The sequence below is a fragment of the Microtus pennsylvanicus genome, chromosome 1 (genome assembly GCF_037038515.1).
Source record: "Microtus pennsylvanicus isolate mMicPen1 chromosome 1, mMicPen1.hap1, whole genome shotgun sequence".
Lineage (NCBI taxonomy): Eukaryota > Metazoa > Chordata > Mammalia > Rodentia > Cricetidae > Microtus > Microtus pennsylvanicus.
Window position 1 is genome coordinate 175,428,206 of NC_134579.1, and position 19,296 is coordinate 175,447,501.

The following is a 19,296-nucleotide window of genomic DNA, read 5'->3' on the forward strand; positions in this document are numbered from 1 at the left end:
TCTCCTGCCTCTGCCTCTTGAGTGCTGGGATTAAAGTTGTCCACCACTGCACCCAGCTCTGAAGCAGTTTCAGATTCTGAGTTTTGCTTATGGGTGATTGGTGTTGTAATGAAGTGACTTTCTCCTCTAGGAATGAATATTACAACCGTGGTTATCCCGTCAGTGGTCTTCATTGTCCTCCTCCTGGCTGGAATGGGTGTCTTTGCAGTCTTCAGAAAGTATGTGAATTTGCACGGTTTCATTTTTTTTCTCTCATTATATACGTACAGTTTATTAGCTGACGTTCCTCATCACTCTGACAAAAGTAACTTAAAAAAGGGAGGGATGGTTTTGGCTCACAGTTTGAGGGTACACAGTCTGCTATGCTGGGGAAGGTATGGCAGCAGGAGTGTGAAGTAGCTGGTCACATCGCATCTACCGCCAGGAATCAAAGAGATGGATGCTGCTGGCTGGTTCTTCTTTTTTTTTAATCTGAGACCTCAGTGCATGGAATGGTACCATCTCCAATTAGAGTGGATCTTCCTATGTCAGTTAAACCCTTCTAGGCTCCTAGACACCCTCGTAGACAAAACCAGAGGTGTTTTTCCATGGCGCGTCTAAATCCCATCAAAGTTGATAATCCTAACACATTCGCAAACCCCAAATGTTTGTGCCTCTGATAAATGTGTGTTAAAGAAGCAGTGTGACTTCTTTAGAGATGAAATGTTAGTTTCTATTTTAAAGTAAGTTGGGTCCAGATGTTGATATAGAAATAAATACCCAGCACTACTTTCTAAGCGGTTCTCATCACACAGAAACTTTTGACAAAGGCTTCCCACATGAGCGCTGCTAAAGTCCACATCTGGGAGCTGACATGCTCCTTTTGAAGTCTCCCCTTTTCTCCCACCCATGGAGACACAGTGTGCTAGAAAGAGGATCTGGAGCCTGGGTTCACCTCCCACCCATGTCACCAAACAACCCATCATAGAACAAAGACCTTCACCATGACGGGTACCAGAACCCTTATACACCATTTTTATCATTATAATACATGTTAGAAGTTGGATTTAAGCAAAAGTAGAAAGTATTCTCAAGTTCTCTTTTTACATTTTAAGCAGCATCAGAACTCATAAATATGAACATTAGTATGGGAGAATACTGAATCATCCTACACAGTTAATATAACTAATAATATTAATTGCTTTCAAAGGCACCTATAGTTTGTACTTTATAGAAAATAGTATATAAAGGTGATCATTAAAAATTACTTAAGGGTTTTATTAGTTTCCTGGGCCATTGAGAAAATCAAATAATAATACATTGCTTTCTAGCACACAAAATAAAATTAGTATCAGTGAAAATATTGTGGCCTTCATTATAAGATATTTACATATGATCATATATATACATATACATGTATATATATGACTTTGTAAGCATATGACAGCTTCTAGATCATTCAGTCCTCAGAAAAGCCTATGAGGTAAGTACTATTCTGATATTCATATTATTTGAAGAGACAAGGTGGATAAGTTGGCTTCCAAATATTTAGGAGGACTTTTTGTCTTAATAGGAGGAAGAAAAAAGGAAATCCATATGTATCAGCCGAGGCTCAGAAAACAGGTTGGTTTAAAACTCTTCTGCATTTGATTCTGTCTTTAAGGAAAGGGGCAAGGTCTATCAATGCATTTGTAGGATTGATAATATAGCTTAGTGGTAGAGCGCTTGCCTACCATGTGCAAGGACATGGGTTCAGTACCCAGTAAACCACTCTATCTATGGTTTGTGGTGTGGGCGCTTTGTTCCAAGACGCAGTGGTTCCTCAAAACTGTAGATAGAATGAAATAATATATCTAGAGAAAGCTTCTACTGCATAGCTCTGGGAAAGTGTAGTTTATATATTAGACAGTGAGATTAACTAGATCTAGAAACAGCTAGATAATAGTGGACTAGGTCAGCTATAATATAGTGAAATCGGATGGCCAATGTCACCATTTTGCTTTGGTGCATCATAAAGTGAAGTGACCAAAGGAGAGGGGTTTAGTTCCTTTCCCTGTTGCTGTGATAAAATACTCGGAAAAAAGCAACTTAAGAGCCGGTCATGGTGGCACATGCTTTTATTCCCAGCACTTGGGAGGCAGAGGCAGGCTGATCTCTGTGAGTTTGAGGCTGCCTGGTCTACTACAAAGCCAGGACTACAGAGAAACCGTTTCAAAAAAAAAAAAAGGCAGAAAGCATCTTGAGGAAGAGAAGTTGTTTATATTCACAGTTCAAGGCCCAATCCTTCCATCCTGGTTGGAAGAAGAGACAACAGGATTGAAGCAAACCACGATGGGAAAACACAGAGAGATGTAATGCAATACAAACTGCTGCCCAGTCCGGTGTCCTGACCCAACCCTCCTCCCTCTCCCCCCTCTCCCCCCTCTCTTCCCTTCATTTACAATTCAGGATCCCAGGCAGGAAATGGCCCCATCATGCTAAGTGAGTATCTCCACCTCAGTTAATACAATCAAGATAATCCCCCTTCTAGATACCCATTTTCCAGGTGAATCTAGATTCTGTCAAGTTGACCCTCACAGGAGGGTAGCATAGAGAGCGCAGAGACACCAGACAGGAGGGTGGTTCATAGTCCAGGCCGCACCGGGCAAGATTTCATTATTCTCCTAAGAACAGCTTGCCATTTAAGATATGAATTACTTCTAGAATTCTTTCATTTAATACTTTTGGTTTGTGGTTCCTTTGTTTTTGGAAAATAAACAGTAGCTAAGATGATACTATTTGGGTTTTTTTTAAGGTTAGTTTTATAACCTTTGAATTAGCAAAGCTACATGAAGAATTTTATTGTGTGTAGTCTGTGTTCTGCCATCTTAGCGTATTTAGCATGCGTCCCATCCCACTTAAACTCTTCATTTGTGTATGTGTATGGGAAATTAGATTACTATACTGTCTGTCACCGAGGAGGAGTGACAGCAGTCCTGTCAGTGAACTGAGCCTTTGCTGGCCAGAGTTTGATCCCTGAGCCCACATAACGGTAGAAGAGACCTGACTCCAGAAAGTTGTCCTCCCAGCTCTCCATGTACCATTACATGGGCAGGCACACGCACACACATTATATACAGCGTCCAGTAATAATAAGGACAATTAAAAAATAACATGCATGAAGCATTTTCAGACCTCTTTGCACAACTGAGGATTCAGCTGTGGTAGACAAGAACTCTACCATTGAGCTACAACACTAGTCATCTTTCCCGCCCCCTTTCATTTCTTATTTTAGATAGGATGCCACTAAGTTTCCAGTCTTAACTCACTTTGTAGCTCAGGCAGGCCTTGAACTTTTTTTTCCCATTCCTGCCTGAGCCTCCTGAGTATCTTTTTTTTTTCCCCCGTTTATTTATTTATTAAAGATTTCTGTCTCTTCCCTGCCACCTCCTCCCATTTCCCTCTCCCTCCCCCAATCAAGTTCCCCTCCCTTGTCAGCCCATAGAGCTATCAGGGTTCCCTGCCCAGTGGGAAGTCCAAGGACCACCCACCTCCATCCAGGTCTAGTAAGGTGAGCATCCAAACTGTCTAGGCTCCCACAAAGCCAGTACGTGCAGTAGGATCAAAAACCCACTGCCATTGTTCTTGAGTTCTCAGTAGTCCTCATTGTCCGCTATTTTCAGCGAGTCCGGTTTTATCCCAGGCTTTTTCAGACCCAGGCCAGCTGGCCTTGGTGAGTTCCTGATAGAACATCCCCATTGTCTCAGTGTGTGGGTGCACCCCTCGCGGTCCTGAGTTCCATGCTCGTACTCCCTCCTGAGTATCTTAAGATTATAGAACTGTTGGGCTGGAGAGATGGCTCAGAGGTTAAGAGCATTGCCTGCTCTTCCAAAGGTCCTGAGTTCAATTCCCAGCAACCACATGGTGGCTCACAACCATCTGTAATGGAGTCTTCTGGCTTGCAGGAATACACACAAACAGAATATTGTATACATAATAAATAATAAAATATTTTTTTAAAAAAATTATAGGACTGTACAAACAGACCTGACATCTTCCAGTATTTCTTAGACCACAGCTAACTCACTGCTGTGTCTGCTTTTTGTGTCTTCCCTTGGTGGTTTTCTGTGTCCCTGAGATAATGTCTCAATGTAGCCGAGGCTTACCTTGAACTCACTATTAATTCTGGGCTGGTCTGGAGCTCCCAGCAATCCTTCTGCTGTGGCATTCTTGGTGCTGAGATTACGGGTAGATAACACTGACCTGTGCCCTAAGAATTCTCCAGAACAAACACATGATCCTTGCTTGATCCATTCCCGGAAAATACAGCGGAGGCCTGAAGATGTTGGAAAGAGGTCAAGTCTAAACAACAGCTGTGTTGTCCCCTCTGGGGTGTGGGTCTTAAGTGGATGATGGAAATTCTGGGCCCAGATGGTTCCAGAGCTTGGAGGCTACGCCCATTTTTTTTAAAGTTAGTTATTTTATGTGTATGGGTATTTTGCCTGCCTGAATATATGTCAGTGTACTATGTCTGTGCCTGGTGCCCATGGAGTCCACAAGAGGATGCTGGATTCTCTGAGTCTGGAATTACAAATGGCTGTGAGCTGCCACGTGTGTGCTAGCAATCGAAATGCAGTCCTGGAAGAGCAGCCTGTGCTCTTAACCACTGAACCACCTTTCCAGTCCACGGGTACATTTAACACCAACCGTAGGAGCTGGGCATGGCGGTGCACACCTTTAATCCCAGCACCCAGGAGCCAGAAACAGGCAGATCTCTGGGAGTTCAAACCTGGTCTACATAATGAGTTTCGGGACAGCCAAGGCTATGTAAAGAGACCCTAGTTCAAGAAAATAAACAAAGCCATCAGTGGGCAATGTGCGTATTGATGGGTTTGTGTCATCATTCTGACCGAGAGGCTTATCAACATCCTGCAAGAGACTGACTTCTGTCGGACACCTGGAGGAACGCGTAGAGTGTGAGAATTAGATGCCCGATGCATAGTTTCCTATTCTCTTTCTTTCAGGCTGTTGGAAGCAGATTAAATATCCCTTTGCTAGGCATCAGTCAACTGAATTTACCATCAGCTATGACAATGAGAAGGAGATGACTCAGAAGCTGGATCTTATCACTAGTGATATGGCAGGTGAGTGTTATCCCCAGGGACCGTGCTCTCCCGAGGTTCTGCTGTGGGAGACAGGGAATGGGACAGCGCTAAGGCTAAGATCCCTCATAGCATTCTGTACTCTGCAGAGTTTCAAGCTGACACTAAGCTATTGGTTGGTAGCTCCTTCAGGTGAGTCGGGTACACCTGCACAAAGGGTCAGAGGCCCACAGCACTGCCGGTCTCTAGAAGCTAATCTGTATTCTCCAGCCAGGCTTTTATGAAAGAACTGGGAAAGAGGGTCAAGAAAGGCTGCCTGAATGACGACTTAATACATCTTCTGCTGCTGAGCAGAGGGGAGCTGCGTTAAGGGATCTGTCGGTCAGAACAGCTCAGTGTCTCTGAGAGAGCATCACTACGTCCTGTCTTCCAGTTTTATCTCTGACTGTTAATCTTCTTCAGCTTGCCCCCAAAGGTCCTTCGGGCTGCTAGTGTGTGGGCTCTGAGTGAGACCCCACATCTGAGGTTTCACACATTGAGCCCCTGTGATCTGACAGATCATAGCACATGGTAGGAACACCTTCAAGTCCTGACTCTACTGCTGTTGCTGTGTGAGCTGAGAGAAGTCACTTTGTTTTCCTCTCCTCTTTTTCCTGTTTTTATTTTTTGATTTTTGAGACAGGGTTTCTCCATAGCTTTTTGGTTCCTGTCCTGGCACTAGCTCTTGTAGACCAGGCTGGCCTCGAACTCACAGAGATCCGCCTGCCTCTGCCTCCCGAGTGCTGGGATTAAAGGCGTGAGTCACCACCGCCCGGCTTCTTTTTCCTGTTGTAACGTGGAACAAATTCTAAAAAGACTTATTTCACTATCTTAGAAGACTCTTTCCATCTCCTTTATATAGGCTGTCAGCAGAGAGTGTGGCCCTGCTTATAGGTGGATCTTCCCACTTTAAAGATCCAGATTAGAAGTGGGTCTTTACACTTCAAATGCTTTAATCAAGAGGGAAAAAAAAGTCCCTCACAGAGATTCACCTCAAGTAAATAAGTAAAAGTCACCCCTAAACTGGAGATGAAGTTGTACACCTGTAAGCCCAGCACACCAGAGGGTGAGTCAAGAGGATCATAAGTTCAAGTCTAGGTGGGGTTACAGAACAAGACCCTGTCTATAAATGCATAAGTAAATGCCTCTCCTCTACAGAACATTTTCCCCCTAACCAAATGTCTACTGTCTCTATGGTTCGGTGGCCCTTCGTGGCTTCCTGAAACAGGCAGTATTATGGCGTTTACAGCCCCAGCTGCAGCATCTGACTTGCCTTTCCTATTTCCCAGTGGAGAGCCGTGTGGAAGGGAGTACGTTCTACAACTCTTTCACGCACCCTCATGTCTGCAGGTGCACTAATGATGCTCCTTTGCTTTCAGATTATCAGCAGCCTCTCATGATTGGCACCGGAACAGTCACGAGAAAGGGCTCTACCTTCCGGCCCATGGACACAGACACTGAGGAGGCCAAGGTGAGCTGTGAGGCCGGTGGCCACTATGACTGTCCTCAACGCCTGGGCCGCCATGAGTACGCATTGCCCTTGACGCACTCTGAGCCAGAGTACGCCACGCCCATCGTGGAGCGGCACCTGCTACGAGCCCACACCTTCTCCACACAGGATGGCTACCGAGTGCCTGGGTTTAGGCCCACCCACAAACACTCCCTTTCCTCCGGAGGATATCCCCCTGCTGCAGGAGCCACCCAGAGTGAGGGCTATCAGAGGCCAGCAAGCCCCAAGCCTGTGGGTGGTGCCTATGACAAGCCTGCAGCCAGTAGCTTCTTGGACAGCGGAGACCCCGCTCCTCAGTTGCAGATGACTCCTGGGGTGACTGATGGTTATTCAGCACCCAGAAACGGTCTTGCACCCCTCAACCAGATGGCCGTGACTGCTCTTTTGTGAACCCAATGTGAAAGAACCTGCTGTGGTACTGAGCGAGCTCTGCTGCAAGTCACTGGAGAAGTGCGCGCATGCCTGTGTGACTCTTCGGGATCCTAGAGACAACCTCACTTACTGTTTACAGAACTGTGCAGCTGGTTTTGTTCCGACTCTTCCAGCAGAGCCGGTTGGTTTCTGTATTGCTAGAATAAAGAGACTTTTCTCATTTCTCCAACTGTGATGCTGTGCTGTAACATGTGCAATTTGTATAGTTATATTTAACATGAATTAAAGTAATGAAGTTTGTGGTGTTTGTTTTCTACATAGGGGCTAAGGTGAAAGCTCGGAATTTGCAGAAATGCGTAATATATGTGCCTGTTTCTCAGTGTGTTTGGTTATCTGACACTGTTAGCTGGAGGTCTGTTTTAAAAACCCTGTCTGGTTGTGGTGGCTCGTTTCATTCTCGATAAACTAAAAGCATTTTTTTTTAAAAAAAAATTCTTTCTCCTGGAAGAAATGAAATTACTTGAAAAGCACACAGGGGTGGGGTGATAGTTAGCTATCATGGCGTAGATTTATGCTAGCAAGCACACCTCTACAGCACCTGCTGCCTGCTGAGTGAGTGAGGGCAGCTCAGTGTCCTGGGTCTGTGTGGGACCCAGCTGCACCCTGAGGAACCCCATTCTCTAAGGCGAGGGCTTGGCCTTATTTATTAAAGCACAGTGTTCACAAGCAAATCTGCCTTTCCAGGTGCTGAGACTGAAGGCAGCCCACACGCTTTTTCTCCACAACTTGTAATGAAGGTAGCCGAGCGACTGTAGCTCGGGGGACTGTCAGGTATTCCTAAACCCCAGCTTAAAAATGTAGCTAAGCTCAGAAGGCCTACTTCTCATAGCTTTCCCCAGAAATAGTACGTGTTGGTGACTTCCATTATCCCTGGAAAACAAGCAGACATTTGAAATGTGTTCTTCCGCGTGTTTAAGTAGAGCTTTTCCAGGGGAGAACTGGTAGCTGAACTGGCGGTGTGAAAAGCAGCCCCGGTCTCGGCTGGACCTCGTCCTCAGTGTTGTTTTCCCTGAGTTTGCTTTGTGAATTAACTGGGGGAATTGAACCTCTTTTGCCAAAGAGGAAAAAAAAAAGTGTTTTGTTTGTTAACACAAAATATGGACCAAAAAAGCAACCCTTTCCTTAAAAACTGTAACCGTCTTTGTACGAGTGTTGTTTTCTGTGAATCAGATCTGTGTTAAAATGGGGTGCTGAAAGGTCATGGCGACTGTTTGGTTATAGCGGAGGATAAACCATTTACTTTATGGAGTTTACATGATTTTGTGTGTATCCTAATTGTAATAAACTATGCCAAATCAGAGCCCCTGAACTCTCATTGGGCCAGCGAGAGGCTCACCCTGGAGCTGAATTCCCATAAGGCAGTTTGCAACTTCTTTAACTTCAGGCTCTAATATAGCCCAGGATGGCTGTCAACTCTCAGTGTAGCTTTGGATGACCTTGACTTTCTGATCCTGCTGCCTTTGCTGGAATTACAGATGGGCACTGTCACCTCTGGTTTTCCTTTTTGTCCTGTTAGAGGCTTTAGTTACACTGTCAAGTTAAATAGTTAGAATCAGAGCATCTAGTTCTTGGTGCCCGGGTCACCTGGTTGATGATTGCTTTTCCTATTTGTAGAAACTGATTTAAACTGTGCCAGGGACAACTTACGATGTCAAAGGACCACCCTCCAGTCACACTAATGCCACTTAGGACACACACTCCATGAAGAGCCACGAGCATTTGTTTACACGCACAGGCGCACCCCACCCCCACCCCCACGCTGACTTGTGTTCACCTCCAGTCACCTGTCTGTTTGGCTCACTGCATAAATCCTCTACCTTGGAATTCTTTATTTTCATCTTATTTTTAATGTTTTTGTGCAGGTGTATGCTATGTTTAACATAGTCTAACCCCCCCCCCCTTTTCTCTTTTCTTTTCTTTTCTTTTTTTTTTTTTTTTTTAAGACAGGGAGTATTTTATTTAAAATCCATCAGTGAAATGGACGGCTTGGGTCTAGGACAAATCCTTCATTTTAAAGCATAAGTCAGTAACTGTATGAAAGCACACATTGCCACATACAGATTAGCTGATCAGACCACATTTTTTATGTTGGAACACAATAAACTTCCCTGTAAAAGCAGCACCTTTGTGACATTTAATTTAGTATTCCTCTCCTTCTTCCTCACCCTCTCCTTCAACAGAATCCACACCAACCTCCTCATAATCCTTCTCCAGGGCAGCCATGTCTTCACGGGCCTCAGAGAACTCCCCCTCCTCCATACCCTCACCCACATACCAGTGCACAAAGGCACGCTTGGCATACATCAGATCAAACTTGTGATCTAGGCGAGCCCAGGCCTCAGCGATGGCTGTGGTGTTGCTCAGCATGCACACAGCTCTCTGGACGTTGGCCAGGTCTCCACCAGGTACCACAGTGGGAGGCTGGTAATTAATGCCAACCTTGAAGCCAGTGGGGCACCAGTCCACAAACTGGATGGTACGCTTGGTCTTGATGGTGGCAATGGCAGCATTGACATCTTTGGGAACCACATCACCACGGTACAGCAGGCAGCAAGCCATGTATTTACCGTGGCGAGGGTCACATTTTACCATCTGGTTGGCTGGCTCAAAGCAGGCATTGGTGATCTCTGCTACAGAAAGCTGCTCATGGTAGGCTTTCTCAGCAGAGATGACAGGGGCATATGTGGCCAGAGGGAAGTGGATGCGAGGGTAGGGCACCAGGTTGGTCTGGAATTCTGTCAGGTCGACATTCAGGGCTCCATCAAATCTGAGGGAAGCAGTGATGGAGGACACAATTTGACCTATCAACCTATTTAGGTTAGTGTAGGTGGGGCGCTCAATGTCGAGGTTTCTACGACAGATGTCATAGATGGCCTCGTTGTCCACCATGAAGGCACAATCAGAGTGCTCCAGGGTGGTGTGGGTGGTGAGGATGGAGTTGTAGGGCTCAACCACAGCAGTGGAAACCTGGGGGGCTGGGTAGATGGAGAACTCCAGCTTGGACTTCTTTCCGTAATCAACAGAGAGCCTCTCCATCAGCAGGGAGGTGAACCCAGAGCCAGTTCCCCCGCCAAAGCTGTGGAAGACCAAGAAGCCCTGAAGACCTGTGCACTGGTCGGCCAGCTTGCGAATTCTGTCCAAGACGAGGTCGATGATCTCCTTGCCAATGGTGTAGTGGCCACGGGCATAGTTATTGGCAGCATCTTCCTTGCCTGTGATGAGCTGCTCAGGGTGGAAGAGCTGGCGGTAGGTACCAGTGCGAACCTCATCAATAACCGTGGGCTCCAGGTCTACAAACACTGCCCGGGGCACGTGCTTGCCAGCGCCTGTCTCACTGAAGAAGGTGTTGAAGGAGTCGTCTCCTCCCCCAATGGTCTTGTCACTTGGCATCTGGCCATCAGGCTGGATGCCATGTTCCAGGCAGTAGAGTTCCCAGCAGGCATTGCCGATCTGGACACCAGCCTGGCCAACGTGGATGGAGATGCACTCACGCATGGTTGCTGCTTCGCTGCTTCCCGGAGGATGGCGGAGACGAGGAGGAGGTGTTGCTTCTTACAGCGCGACTCTTAGGCGGTCGATGTAAGAGAACCTGCCCCCTTTTCTCTTTTCTATCCCCATCCCTTATCCCCCTTGTGACCCCAGACATTTTCATTTCTTCTGTTTTACATACACAGGCTTCATATAACATCAAAATTATGAGACCACATAAAATCTACAGACATCAGTCATGGTAGCGCATGACTGTTTTGTTTTTTTGGAGACAAGGTTTCCCTGTGTAGCCCTGGCTGTCCTGGAACTCGATCTGTAGACCAGTCTGGTGGCACATGGTTTTAATTCCAATACTTGGAGGGCAGAGGCAGGCCTGGTCTACTAAGCAAGTTCCAGGTCCACCAAAACCCTGTCTCAAAAAACAACCAATTTCCCAGCACTCGGGAGGCAGAGGCAGGTGGATTTCTGTGAGTTCAAGACCAGCCTGGTCTACAAGAGCTAGTTCCAGGACAGGCTCCAAAACCTCAGAGAAACCCAGTCTCGAAAAACCAAAAAAACCCCAAAAAAACCAATTAAAATCTGGGAGCCACAAACAAAACATGCCAATTCCCACCACCCACATGGCAGCTCACAGCCATCTGTAATCCAGTTCCAGGGGATCTGACACCCTCACTCAAACATCTATCCATGCAGACAAAACACCAATGCACATAAAAATATATTATTAAAAATGCCTTATTTATTGGAGACTGTCTTAATATACTTAATAGCCCATTATATTCACTAAATTCTGTTTGGGAGAGGCAGACTGAACTCCAGAATTTCTTCCCCTTCAGCCAGACTGCCTCATGAATTAAATTCTCTAAACTTGAGTTCACTGAGCTGTGAGTGACATGTCCTCAACGTACCAGTGCAATGGGAAGAATGGATAGGAAGAGACGTTCAAACAGCTCCTTGTTCAAGGTTTGGGCCCCACCTGGTAGGTCTGATCATTGGGAGATGATCAGATCATCTCATTAGATCATCCCTTATTGGAATCATAACTGATAACATTAGGAGGGAATGGACACCAGGAAATGGGCTAAGACTGGAGAAAGGAAGTCTCCCTAAGACATACCCAGTGGAGGATTTATTTTACTTCTTCCCATGTTGTCTCCTTCCTGGCTGCCTGACTCAGCTGAGCAGTCAGTCTCCTGTGCTGAGGACTCCTTCAAGCTTCATCTCAGACCCACAGTGTTGGAGCCAACAATCTTGAACTGAAACCATGAGCAGAAATAAATCCTTAAAGCATCGTTTCCTCTCACAAGCTTTTCATGGTGCCGAATACAGCTGGCTCACACAGCTCACACTGTAGCGTTTCGTCCTGGGCAGGTAAGTGGTGGTGGAGCCCAGGGAGGTAGCATCACCAAAAGAGACTGCAACTTTATCACCATAGTTACTCTGGCTTTCTTGTCAGATCTCTGTCCCAAAAGTTTAGTAAAGTGGAGCAATGAAACTCACTAAACACAGGAGATAACCTATTGTGGAAGGAATGGCTAAGACCTGATACAAAGTCTTATATCTTATGCTTATAGCTTATACTCTTGTAGGAAAGGGACTTCATGGAACTATAAAAATATTGTTCAAAATGGACAAATTTTCATATAAAACCTGGTGTCTCAAGTTAAAATTATTTTATGTTCATGAGTGTTCTGTCTGTATGCATGTGTATCACATGCATGCAATGCCTCCAGAGGCCCAAAGAGGGAACTGGAGTTATACAGTTACAGACCATTGTGCTCTACCCTCTTAACTTTTTACTTAAATATTAATTGATTTTGGTAGGACAGGGTATCTCCATGTAGCCCTAGCTGTCCTGGAGTTCTTGATGTAGACCAGGCTAGTCTCAAACTCACGAAGATGTATCTGCCTGCCTCTGCTTCCTTAGTGCTGGGATTAAAGGTGTGTACCTCTATGCCTGGCTAACTCTTTAACTTTGAAAGACTGTCCAGTATTAGAGACCTCTGCAGAGAAAGAATGGCAATTAAACTTTATCTACAAACCTTGACAGCCAGGTGCATATGTTCACAGAGTTTACAGACAATTTCCTAGAATAGAAGGAAGCCTCCTCACTACAACAGAAAAGGTCACAAAAGTTCCCGGTGTCTGCTAGAAATTATCCCTATGTTAGGACTCCCCAAATCTTTCCAAAGTCATACAGGGCCTTCTTCTGTTGCAAAGGTGACTTGAACCCTCTTCCCCTTAAAATTAATGACAAGCTATATTCCACCTGCCATCTCTAGCTCTTAGGGAAAACAGAAAAAGGCCATGGTGGTGTAAGTCTTTAATCTCAGTATTTGGGAGGCAGAGCCAAATGGGTCTCTGAGTTTGAGGCCAGCCTGGTCTATAGAGCAATTTTCAGGACAGCCAAGGCTACACAGAGAAACCCTGCCTCCAAAGCAAAACAAAAAGGTTTTTTATATTATTTTTATTTTATTGAGTTAGATCCTGATGTACCACAAGATGTCGTGGTGTAGACTCAGTGTAGTTGAGGTTAACCTTGAACTTGTGATGCCCTGCCTCTGCCTCCCATGAGAGGACGGGCACATATGACCACAGTCTGCCTTTAAGTGTGGTTGGATTTGTAGTCACTGGAATGAAAGCTCCCTCACTCTGCTATTACCAACTCTTAATGATCTATGCTAAATGAGTGCCCTGACTTTCACAGAGGCCTGGTGTAGGAGGTTCTTCTGTTTATGTGTTGCTTTCATTGGTTGAATAAAGAAACTGCCTTGGCCTTTTGATAGGGCAGACTTAGATTGGCAGTGTAGACAGAACAGAATGCTGGGAAGGAGGTAAGTGTGGAAGACACCATGAATCTGAGACAGACGTAGGTTAGAATCTTGCAGGTAAGCCACATCACATGGTGATACACAGATTTAACAGAAATGTGTTAATCAAGATGTGAGAGTTAGCTAAGAAAAGGCTAGAGCTAATGGGCCAGGCAGTAATTTAATTAATACAATTTCTGTGTGGTTATTACAGGGGTTAAGGTAGCCGGGAGGTGGGATGCGGCCCCCTCCTCTTACTACAGAGGCCCATCTAGCTTGGCTGGAAGGCTTGTCTTCAAACCACATTTCTGAAATACAAAGAACCAGGGCTGGAGAGATGGTTCAGCAGTTAAGAGCACTGATTGCTCTTCCAGAGGATCCCCATTTTAATTCCCAGCACCCACACGGCAGCTCACAACTGTCTGTTAACTCCAGTTCCAGAGGACCCAACACCCTCACAGACACACATACATGCGGGCAAAATGCCAATGCATATAAAGTAAAAATAAACGATTTAAAAACAACATTAACAAAACAGAAGAACCATTGCTTTGTGTGCTAGCTTAAAAAACTTTATCCACTACAGGGGGTAAAGGCACTTGCCATCAAGCCTGAAAATCCAAATTCAATCCCCAAGTCCTACACGATGAAAGAGAGAACAGACTACCTGCAAGTTATTCTGCAACCTCCATACATGCACCATGCCTCTTCCTCCACAAAACTACTTCCTAAGCAGTCCAATCAAACATTCTAATATATGTACCTATGGAGGTCGTTCTCATTTAAACCACCATAGTTATGGATAGCAATCCTTTTTGCTGGCTTGTTTTTGAAACAGGCTCTCATTGCATAGCTGGTCTCAAACTCCCAAAGAACTGCTTGCCTCTGCCTCCCAAGTTCTGGGCTTACTGCCTATGTCACCACGCACAGCCTCTTCATATGCTTCCTCACCCATTACGTTCTTCTCTGCATGTCTTCGCTCCTTCTAATGAAAGAAGTTTGTTTTAAGACAGCACTTTTTCAGTGTGGCCCCAGTGTGTACATAGAACAGGGTGAGTGAGTGGAACATTGTTTTTTAAGATTTATTTATTTATTATATATATACACTATTCTGCCTGCATGTACACCTGCAGGTCAGAAGAGGGCACCAGGTCTCATTACAGATGGCTGTGAGCCAGCATGTAGGTGCTGGGAATTGAACTCAGGACCTCTGGAAGAACAGCCTATGCGCTTAACCACTGAGCAATCTCTCCAGCCCGAGTGGAACATTCCGATGAGCTCTCCACAGCTAAGCCTGAACTAGCAGGTGAGAGCACAGAGCAGCAGGTTTCCTGTGGTCTGAGTATTAGCACAAATGACCAGACATGCATAGACAATTCTGATCTCATAGGTGCCATCATGGGAGCATAGATTTCATTCTGTCATTTATGTCTCCAGGACATTCCTAGTTCTAGGATTACAGATAAGCACTCCATTCTGTCCTTTTGGCTTTGCTTTTGGATACAGAGTCCCATATGGGTCAGGGGGCAGGGAATTCATGACGTAGCTGAGGATGCTCCTGAACCTTGGATCTGCCTCTATTTCATCAACTTACAGTTCTAGATCACCATTTTAAGAAAAAAAAGTAAAACTGTTCCAAACCCAGGCTTCATCAGTCCTTGTACCATTTAGGAAAAATGAAAATAAAGTTAATGAAATGAAACACTGAAAGCCTTTGATTCATCTGAAGTTCCCTTTCTCTCTCCGCGGCTTATTAAAGAATGAAGAGAGGAATTTAAATCATGACTGACACTGGGTAACCTTGAACGACTTAACTTCTCCAAACTTCAACTTATTCATCCTTAGAATGAGTCTAGTTTATCTAAGGATCTTCAAAAAAGCCATCTAGCCCAGTAGTTTAAATGCAGTTTTTGGAATCGTTTGCCCCCTACTGGCACTTTCTCAAATTGCACCTACTTTTCTAAAACAACAATCCCTTTTAGTGTCTGTTTTACATTTACTCAAGTTTCCTTGATACAGACCATCCAACTATCTGCCTCATTAGAAACTACAGGTCTTTCTTTTATCAAATGCAAAAAAAAAAGCGGTTTTAACTTAAGATTAACTTTAAGATTTAAAGCAAAACCTTGTTGAAATCTTGATCTCTTTCAAATTTGTATTGTTACGATGGATTTTATAATTTTGTGTGGTTCTACCGATTTTTGATAACTATACACATTCAAATGTATTATTTTGTTAGTGTGTGTGTGTGCGTGCGTGCACACGCACATACATAGTGTGGGCCATGACTTTTGTGTGGCGGTCAGAGAATAACCTTCAAGGGTTGAATGTCTTCCTTCATTGTAGTTTTCAGGGATTGAACTCAAGTCATCAAGTTTAAGGCCAATGCTTTTACCCACTGAGACATCTGCCTCCTCCCTTTATATATTTTGTGGCTATTTTAAGTAGGTGTGGTAGTTTCAGTAGGCAGGCCCTCATAGGCCGATATATTGTGTTTGATTAAGACTGGCCCTCACAGGCTAATGTATTTGAATAAGTAGTTACATTGGTAGAGCTGTTTGGGAAGGAGTAGATGTGTCACTGTTGGGCTTTGAGGTTTCAAAAGTTCATTCATTCCCAATTAGCTCTCCTCCTCATGCTTGTTGGTCAATAAATAGCTCTTAGATACTGCTCCAACATGATGCCTGCCTGCCTGCCTGCCTGCTACCACTCTCTCTGCCACGATGGCATGGACGCTGAAAATGTAAGCCCCAAATAAACTCTTCTGCTAAGTTGCCTTGGTCATGGTGCCTTACCACAGCAACAGGAAAGTAACTAGGTCAGAAACGTAGACTTATTTCACATTTGTGGTAAACTGTAAAAACATTTCTATGCCAGGTGCGTTGTCTTAATGTTTTGTATTAACATATCAGCTTTGGGGGGGGCAACAAAATTATATCCAGTGATTCTTCTCTTTTCCCTCCTGAGTTCTGTGTCCTTATGGTTAAGTATGCTCCTCATAAACATCCTTTTCCAAAGTTAATCAACCCCCCTCTCTGCAAGTAGGATTTTCTTATTGGCTACACATTCTTATTTCTTATTCTCTCTTGACCACGCCCTCTTATCATCCCATCCCTGGAGTACTCCACTGGCTCTTGGTAGACTATGCTAATTGTAATATTAGGTAGTGGAGGAAACAGGGTCTCGCTCTGCATAGGTTGGGATGTCCTGGAGCTCACTATGCTCACTATGTATCCCAGAGTGGCCCAGTGCGGGGTTTACAGGAGTGTGCCACTATGCCAGCTTAATTCTAACACTTACCTTCCGTATCTTTGCTAGGCCTTAACCCTTGTTGCATGCCAGGCAGCAGAGTGAGTGGGGCTACTACTATCTCAAGATATGGGGTGTTGGTATGAGGTTTTAATAGGAAGAGTGGGCTACCTTTACAAGACGGCCAGCAGTCACCAGCCTAGGGACATCCATTCAAATGTTTCCATGTGTAGGGATAAGTCCCGCCCCTTAGGGGGCGTGTTCGCCTTGGGCTAATGTCTGCCTATAAATTTGGCGTGCGTGCTCCCAGCTCTCTCTTCTACTTTCCTGGTCTCCGCGGGAACGGTGGTTCTTTAAGTCTATTTCTACATTAAAACTATATATATTTTTACAAACTGTCTGCATTCGTTTACGCCGCTACATCCATGTATTTCAAGGTTCTAGGTTTCCCCACTCTCTTTAAGGAAGAGGGTCTATGAAAGCACAACTGAATGCCCTCCTTCAGTCCTCTCACGTTGGGGGCCTCGCTCTCCTGTTGAGGTGCTGACAATCTGATCACAGCCTCCCCACGGCTCATTTATCAGCAGTTCACCAACACGATCTAGTGGGAACAGTCACTTCTGCTGTCTGACACTATTATAGAAATGCTTTTCTAATTGTCCAAATTGCTGGATATCCCAGAGAATTCTCCTTCTGGATCTTTCCCTAGTTACTGTCTGAGGAGTCTCCAGGACACACTTCTAAATGACTGACTTGCTAAAGGGTCACAGGACCAAGTACAGGATCAGGCTCATAACTCTGATTTATAAGAGAACACAAACAAACCCAGTACAGAGAAAAAGTCCACGTGCAGTCCAATCTGCTCCCAACACTGCTGGGCAGGTTCGCACCATTCCTCAAGCACCAAGCGCCATTTACCAGCGAAGCCTGCCAGGGCCTAAAGCATGTTTTCTAAAACTAATTTTTATGATCAGAGTTAGGGTTTAATAAATATATTTTAATATAGGTTTAAGCACACAAACAAGAAAACATGAGCTCAGAAGACAGATAAACCCAACAGTAAGAGTATGAGCTTCTCAAAGATTTGTTTAGACCACATTTTATAGTCAGTTAGTAGGCCTAGCGTGTACCAAAATTCCAAATGCCCAGAAGGAAAGCAAATGTCAAACACAAATTCTGTTGTTGATGCAAACATTTCAGACATGTGAACCTCCTAGCACCGGAAGCCACATCAAGCGGCCCTCTCTAAGGACAACACATCTTTGCCCACTAAGCTAAGAGTGTTCTGTATACTGTCTCTGAAACAGTCAGCAACCAAGTCATGCCCGTGTGAGCAATAGAGTTGTCCAATTAAGAGACCATCCTACTTACTCTGGAACGATGAGCAACTCCTCACCCCCAATCTAAGAGCTATTTCTTCACTCCTGGTCTGCAGGTGTTACTCACGGTTCCATTCAAAGAAGATACCGACAAGAAAAAGGCATTCTCTATGCCAAACAGGTCTACTAGTGACAACGCTGGTAAAGAGAAACAGGTGGGGATGGTGGAGGTAACCAGCCCACAAAGCCGGTGCGTGACTGGAGGGGGAAGAAATGTGTGACTGCAACTTCAATCCTCACGCCTCATGGGATCTCGGTCGTGGTCAGTCACTGACCGACCATCAGCCACCCGAAACAGCACAGCCTCCGCCTGAACACAGACAATTCCAAAGGGAGGCAGCTAGGTCTCCAGACAGCTAAACATTCTCCCGCTGGAGATATCTGAGATGTGTTCTCATGGCTGCCTCAAGGATAGTTATGGTTCAAGATAACCTAAAAAGATTTACTGTTGTTAAACAAAATGTTTATAACAAACAACATGGTAATTTACAATATTAACCTTTTTTTTCTTCCATCAAGTAGACTGTAATTTCTCTAAAACACGACATGGATCAACAACGAAAATGTAGGTCACTTTTTATTATCTCACAGGCTAACCAACATCCTGGGGAAAAACTCTTCCTCAGAGAACTTAAGGAAGCGGTCAGTGGCTTCAGTCCCCCCAGAGCACAAACAGATGTCAGGACTAAATCACAGTGACTGATAGTCGGAGGCAAGCATTCCTAAGTGCTCATAATGATTGAGTTTCCGAGTTTATAAACGTTGACCAAAAATTATTTCACGTATCATCAGGAAAATTCTAAATTAGAGGTTGCCATGGCAGTATTTGCTTTCTAATACTAATAGGATTGGGTTTACACTTTTATCAAGACTGTCCTCATTATGTAACATTAACTTTCAAGAATGTAATATAAAACAAAGCCAAAGAGACTAGGATTCCTGCTTTCTGCTAATGGTTTAAAATAGACCGTAGTGCACACTTTTAATTCCAGCAAAGGCAGAGACAGGCATACCTCTGTGAATTCATGCTAGCCTGGTCTACGAAGTGAGTTCCAAAACCGAGAAAGAAATCCTATCTCAAAAAAACTCCCAAACAAAGAAGAAAACAAAACAAATACTTTTGGCCGAGAGTTGCTCCGAAGTTCCTTTGAACTACCATATCTTTAACCAATTCATATGAAACAGTTAATACTCAACAATTAATTCCTACCCATCCCATAATATTCTACTTCAGAATCTGGATTCGACCTTTGAATATTACATAATATGTTGGTACAAGTCATGGAGGCTACTTAGAACCCACAATAAACCAAAATATTTAATGTGAA

The 19,296-nt window shown here is 44.5% G+C and overlaps 2 protein-coding genes across 2 annotated transcripts in view; one reads left to right on the top strand and one right to left on the bottom strand.

Moving 5' to 3' along the window:
• The window catches only part of Dcbld1 (discoidin, CUB and LCCL domain containing 1), an 82,045-nt gene extending 73,704 nt beyond the window's left edge, over window positions 1-8,341 (top strand). The window contains exons 8-11 of the mRNA XM_075945814.1: window positions 131-218; window positions 1,553-1,602; window positions 4,983-5,102; window positions 6,479-8,341. Coding sequence (XP_075801929.1) covers window positions 131-218; window positions 1,553-1,602; window positions 4,983-5,102; window positions 6,479-6,999 — 779 coding nt within the window. The 3' untranslated portion in view covers window positions 7,000-8,341. The remainder of the gene's footprint in view (window positions 1-130; window positions 219-1,552; window positions 1,603-4,982; window positions 5,103-6,478) is intronic.
• A 600-nt stretch (window positions 8,342-8,941) lies between these two features.
• Window positions 8,942-10,632, bottom strand: LOC142833905 (tubulin alpha-1A chain-like). The gene has a single exon (XM_075945785.1). It carries the CDS (start codon window positions 10,534-10,536, stop codon window positions 9,181-9,183), a length of 1,356 nt encoding a protein of 451 aa, XP_075801900.1. The 5' UTR covers window positions 10,537-10,632; the 3' UTR covers window positions 8,942-9,180.
• Between the last annotated feature and the right edge of the window lie 8,664 nt (window positions 10,633-19,296).

Bases quoted from the DNA above. Each gene is read 5' to 3' on its own strand.
- LOC142833905 (XM_075945785.1), bottom strand. From the start codon at position 10,536: ATGCGTGAGTGCATCTCCATCCACGTTGGCCAGGCTGGTGTCCAGATC.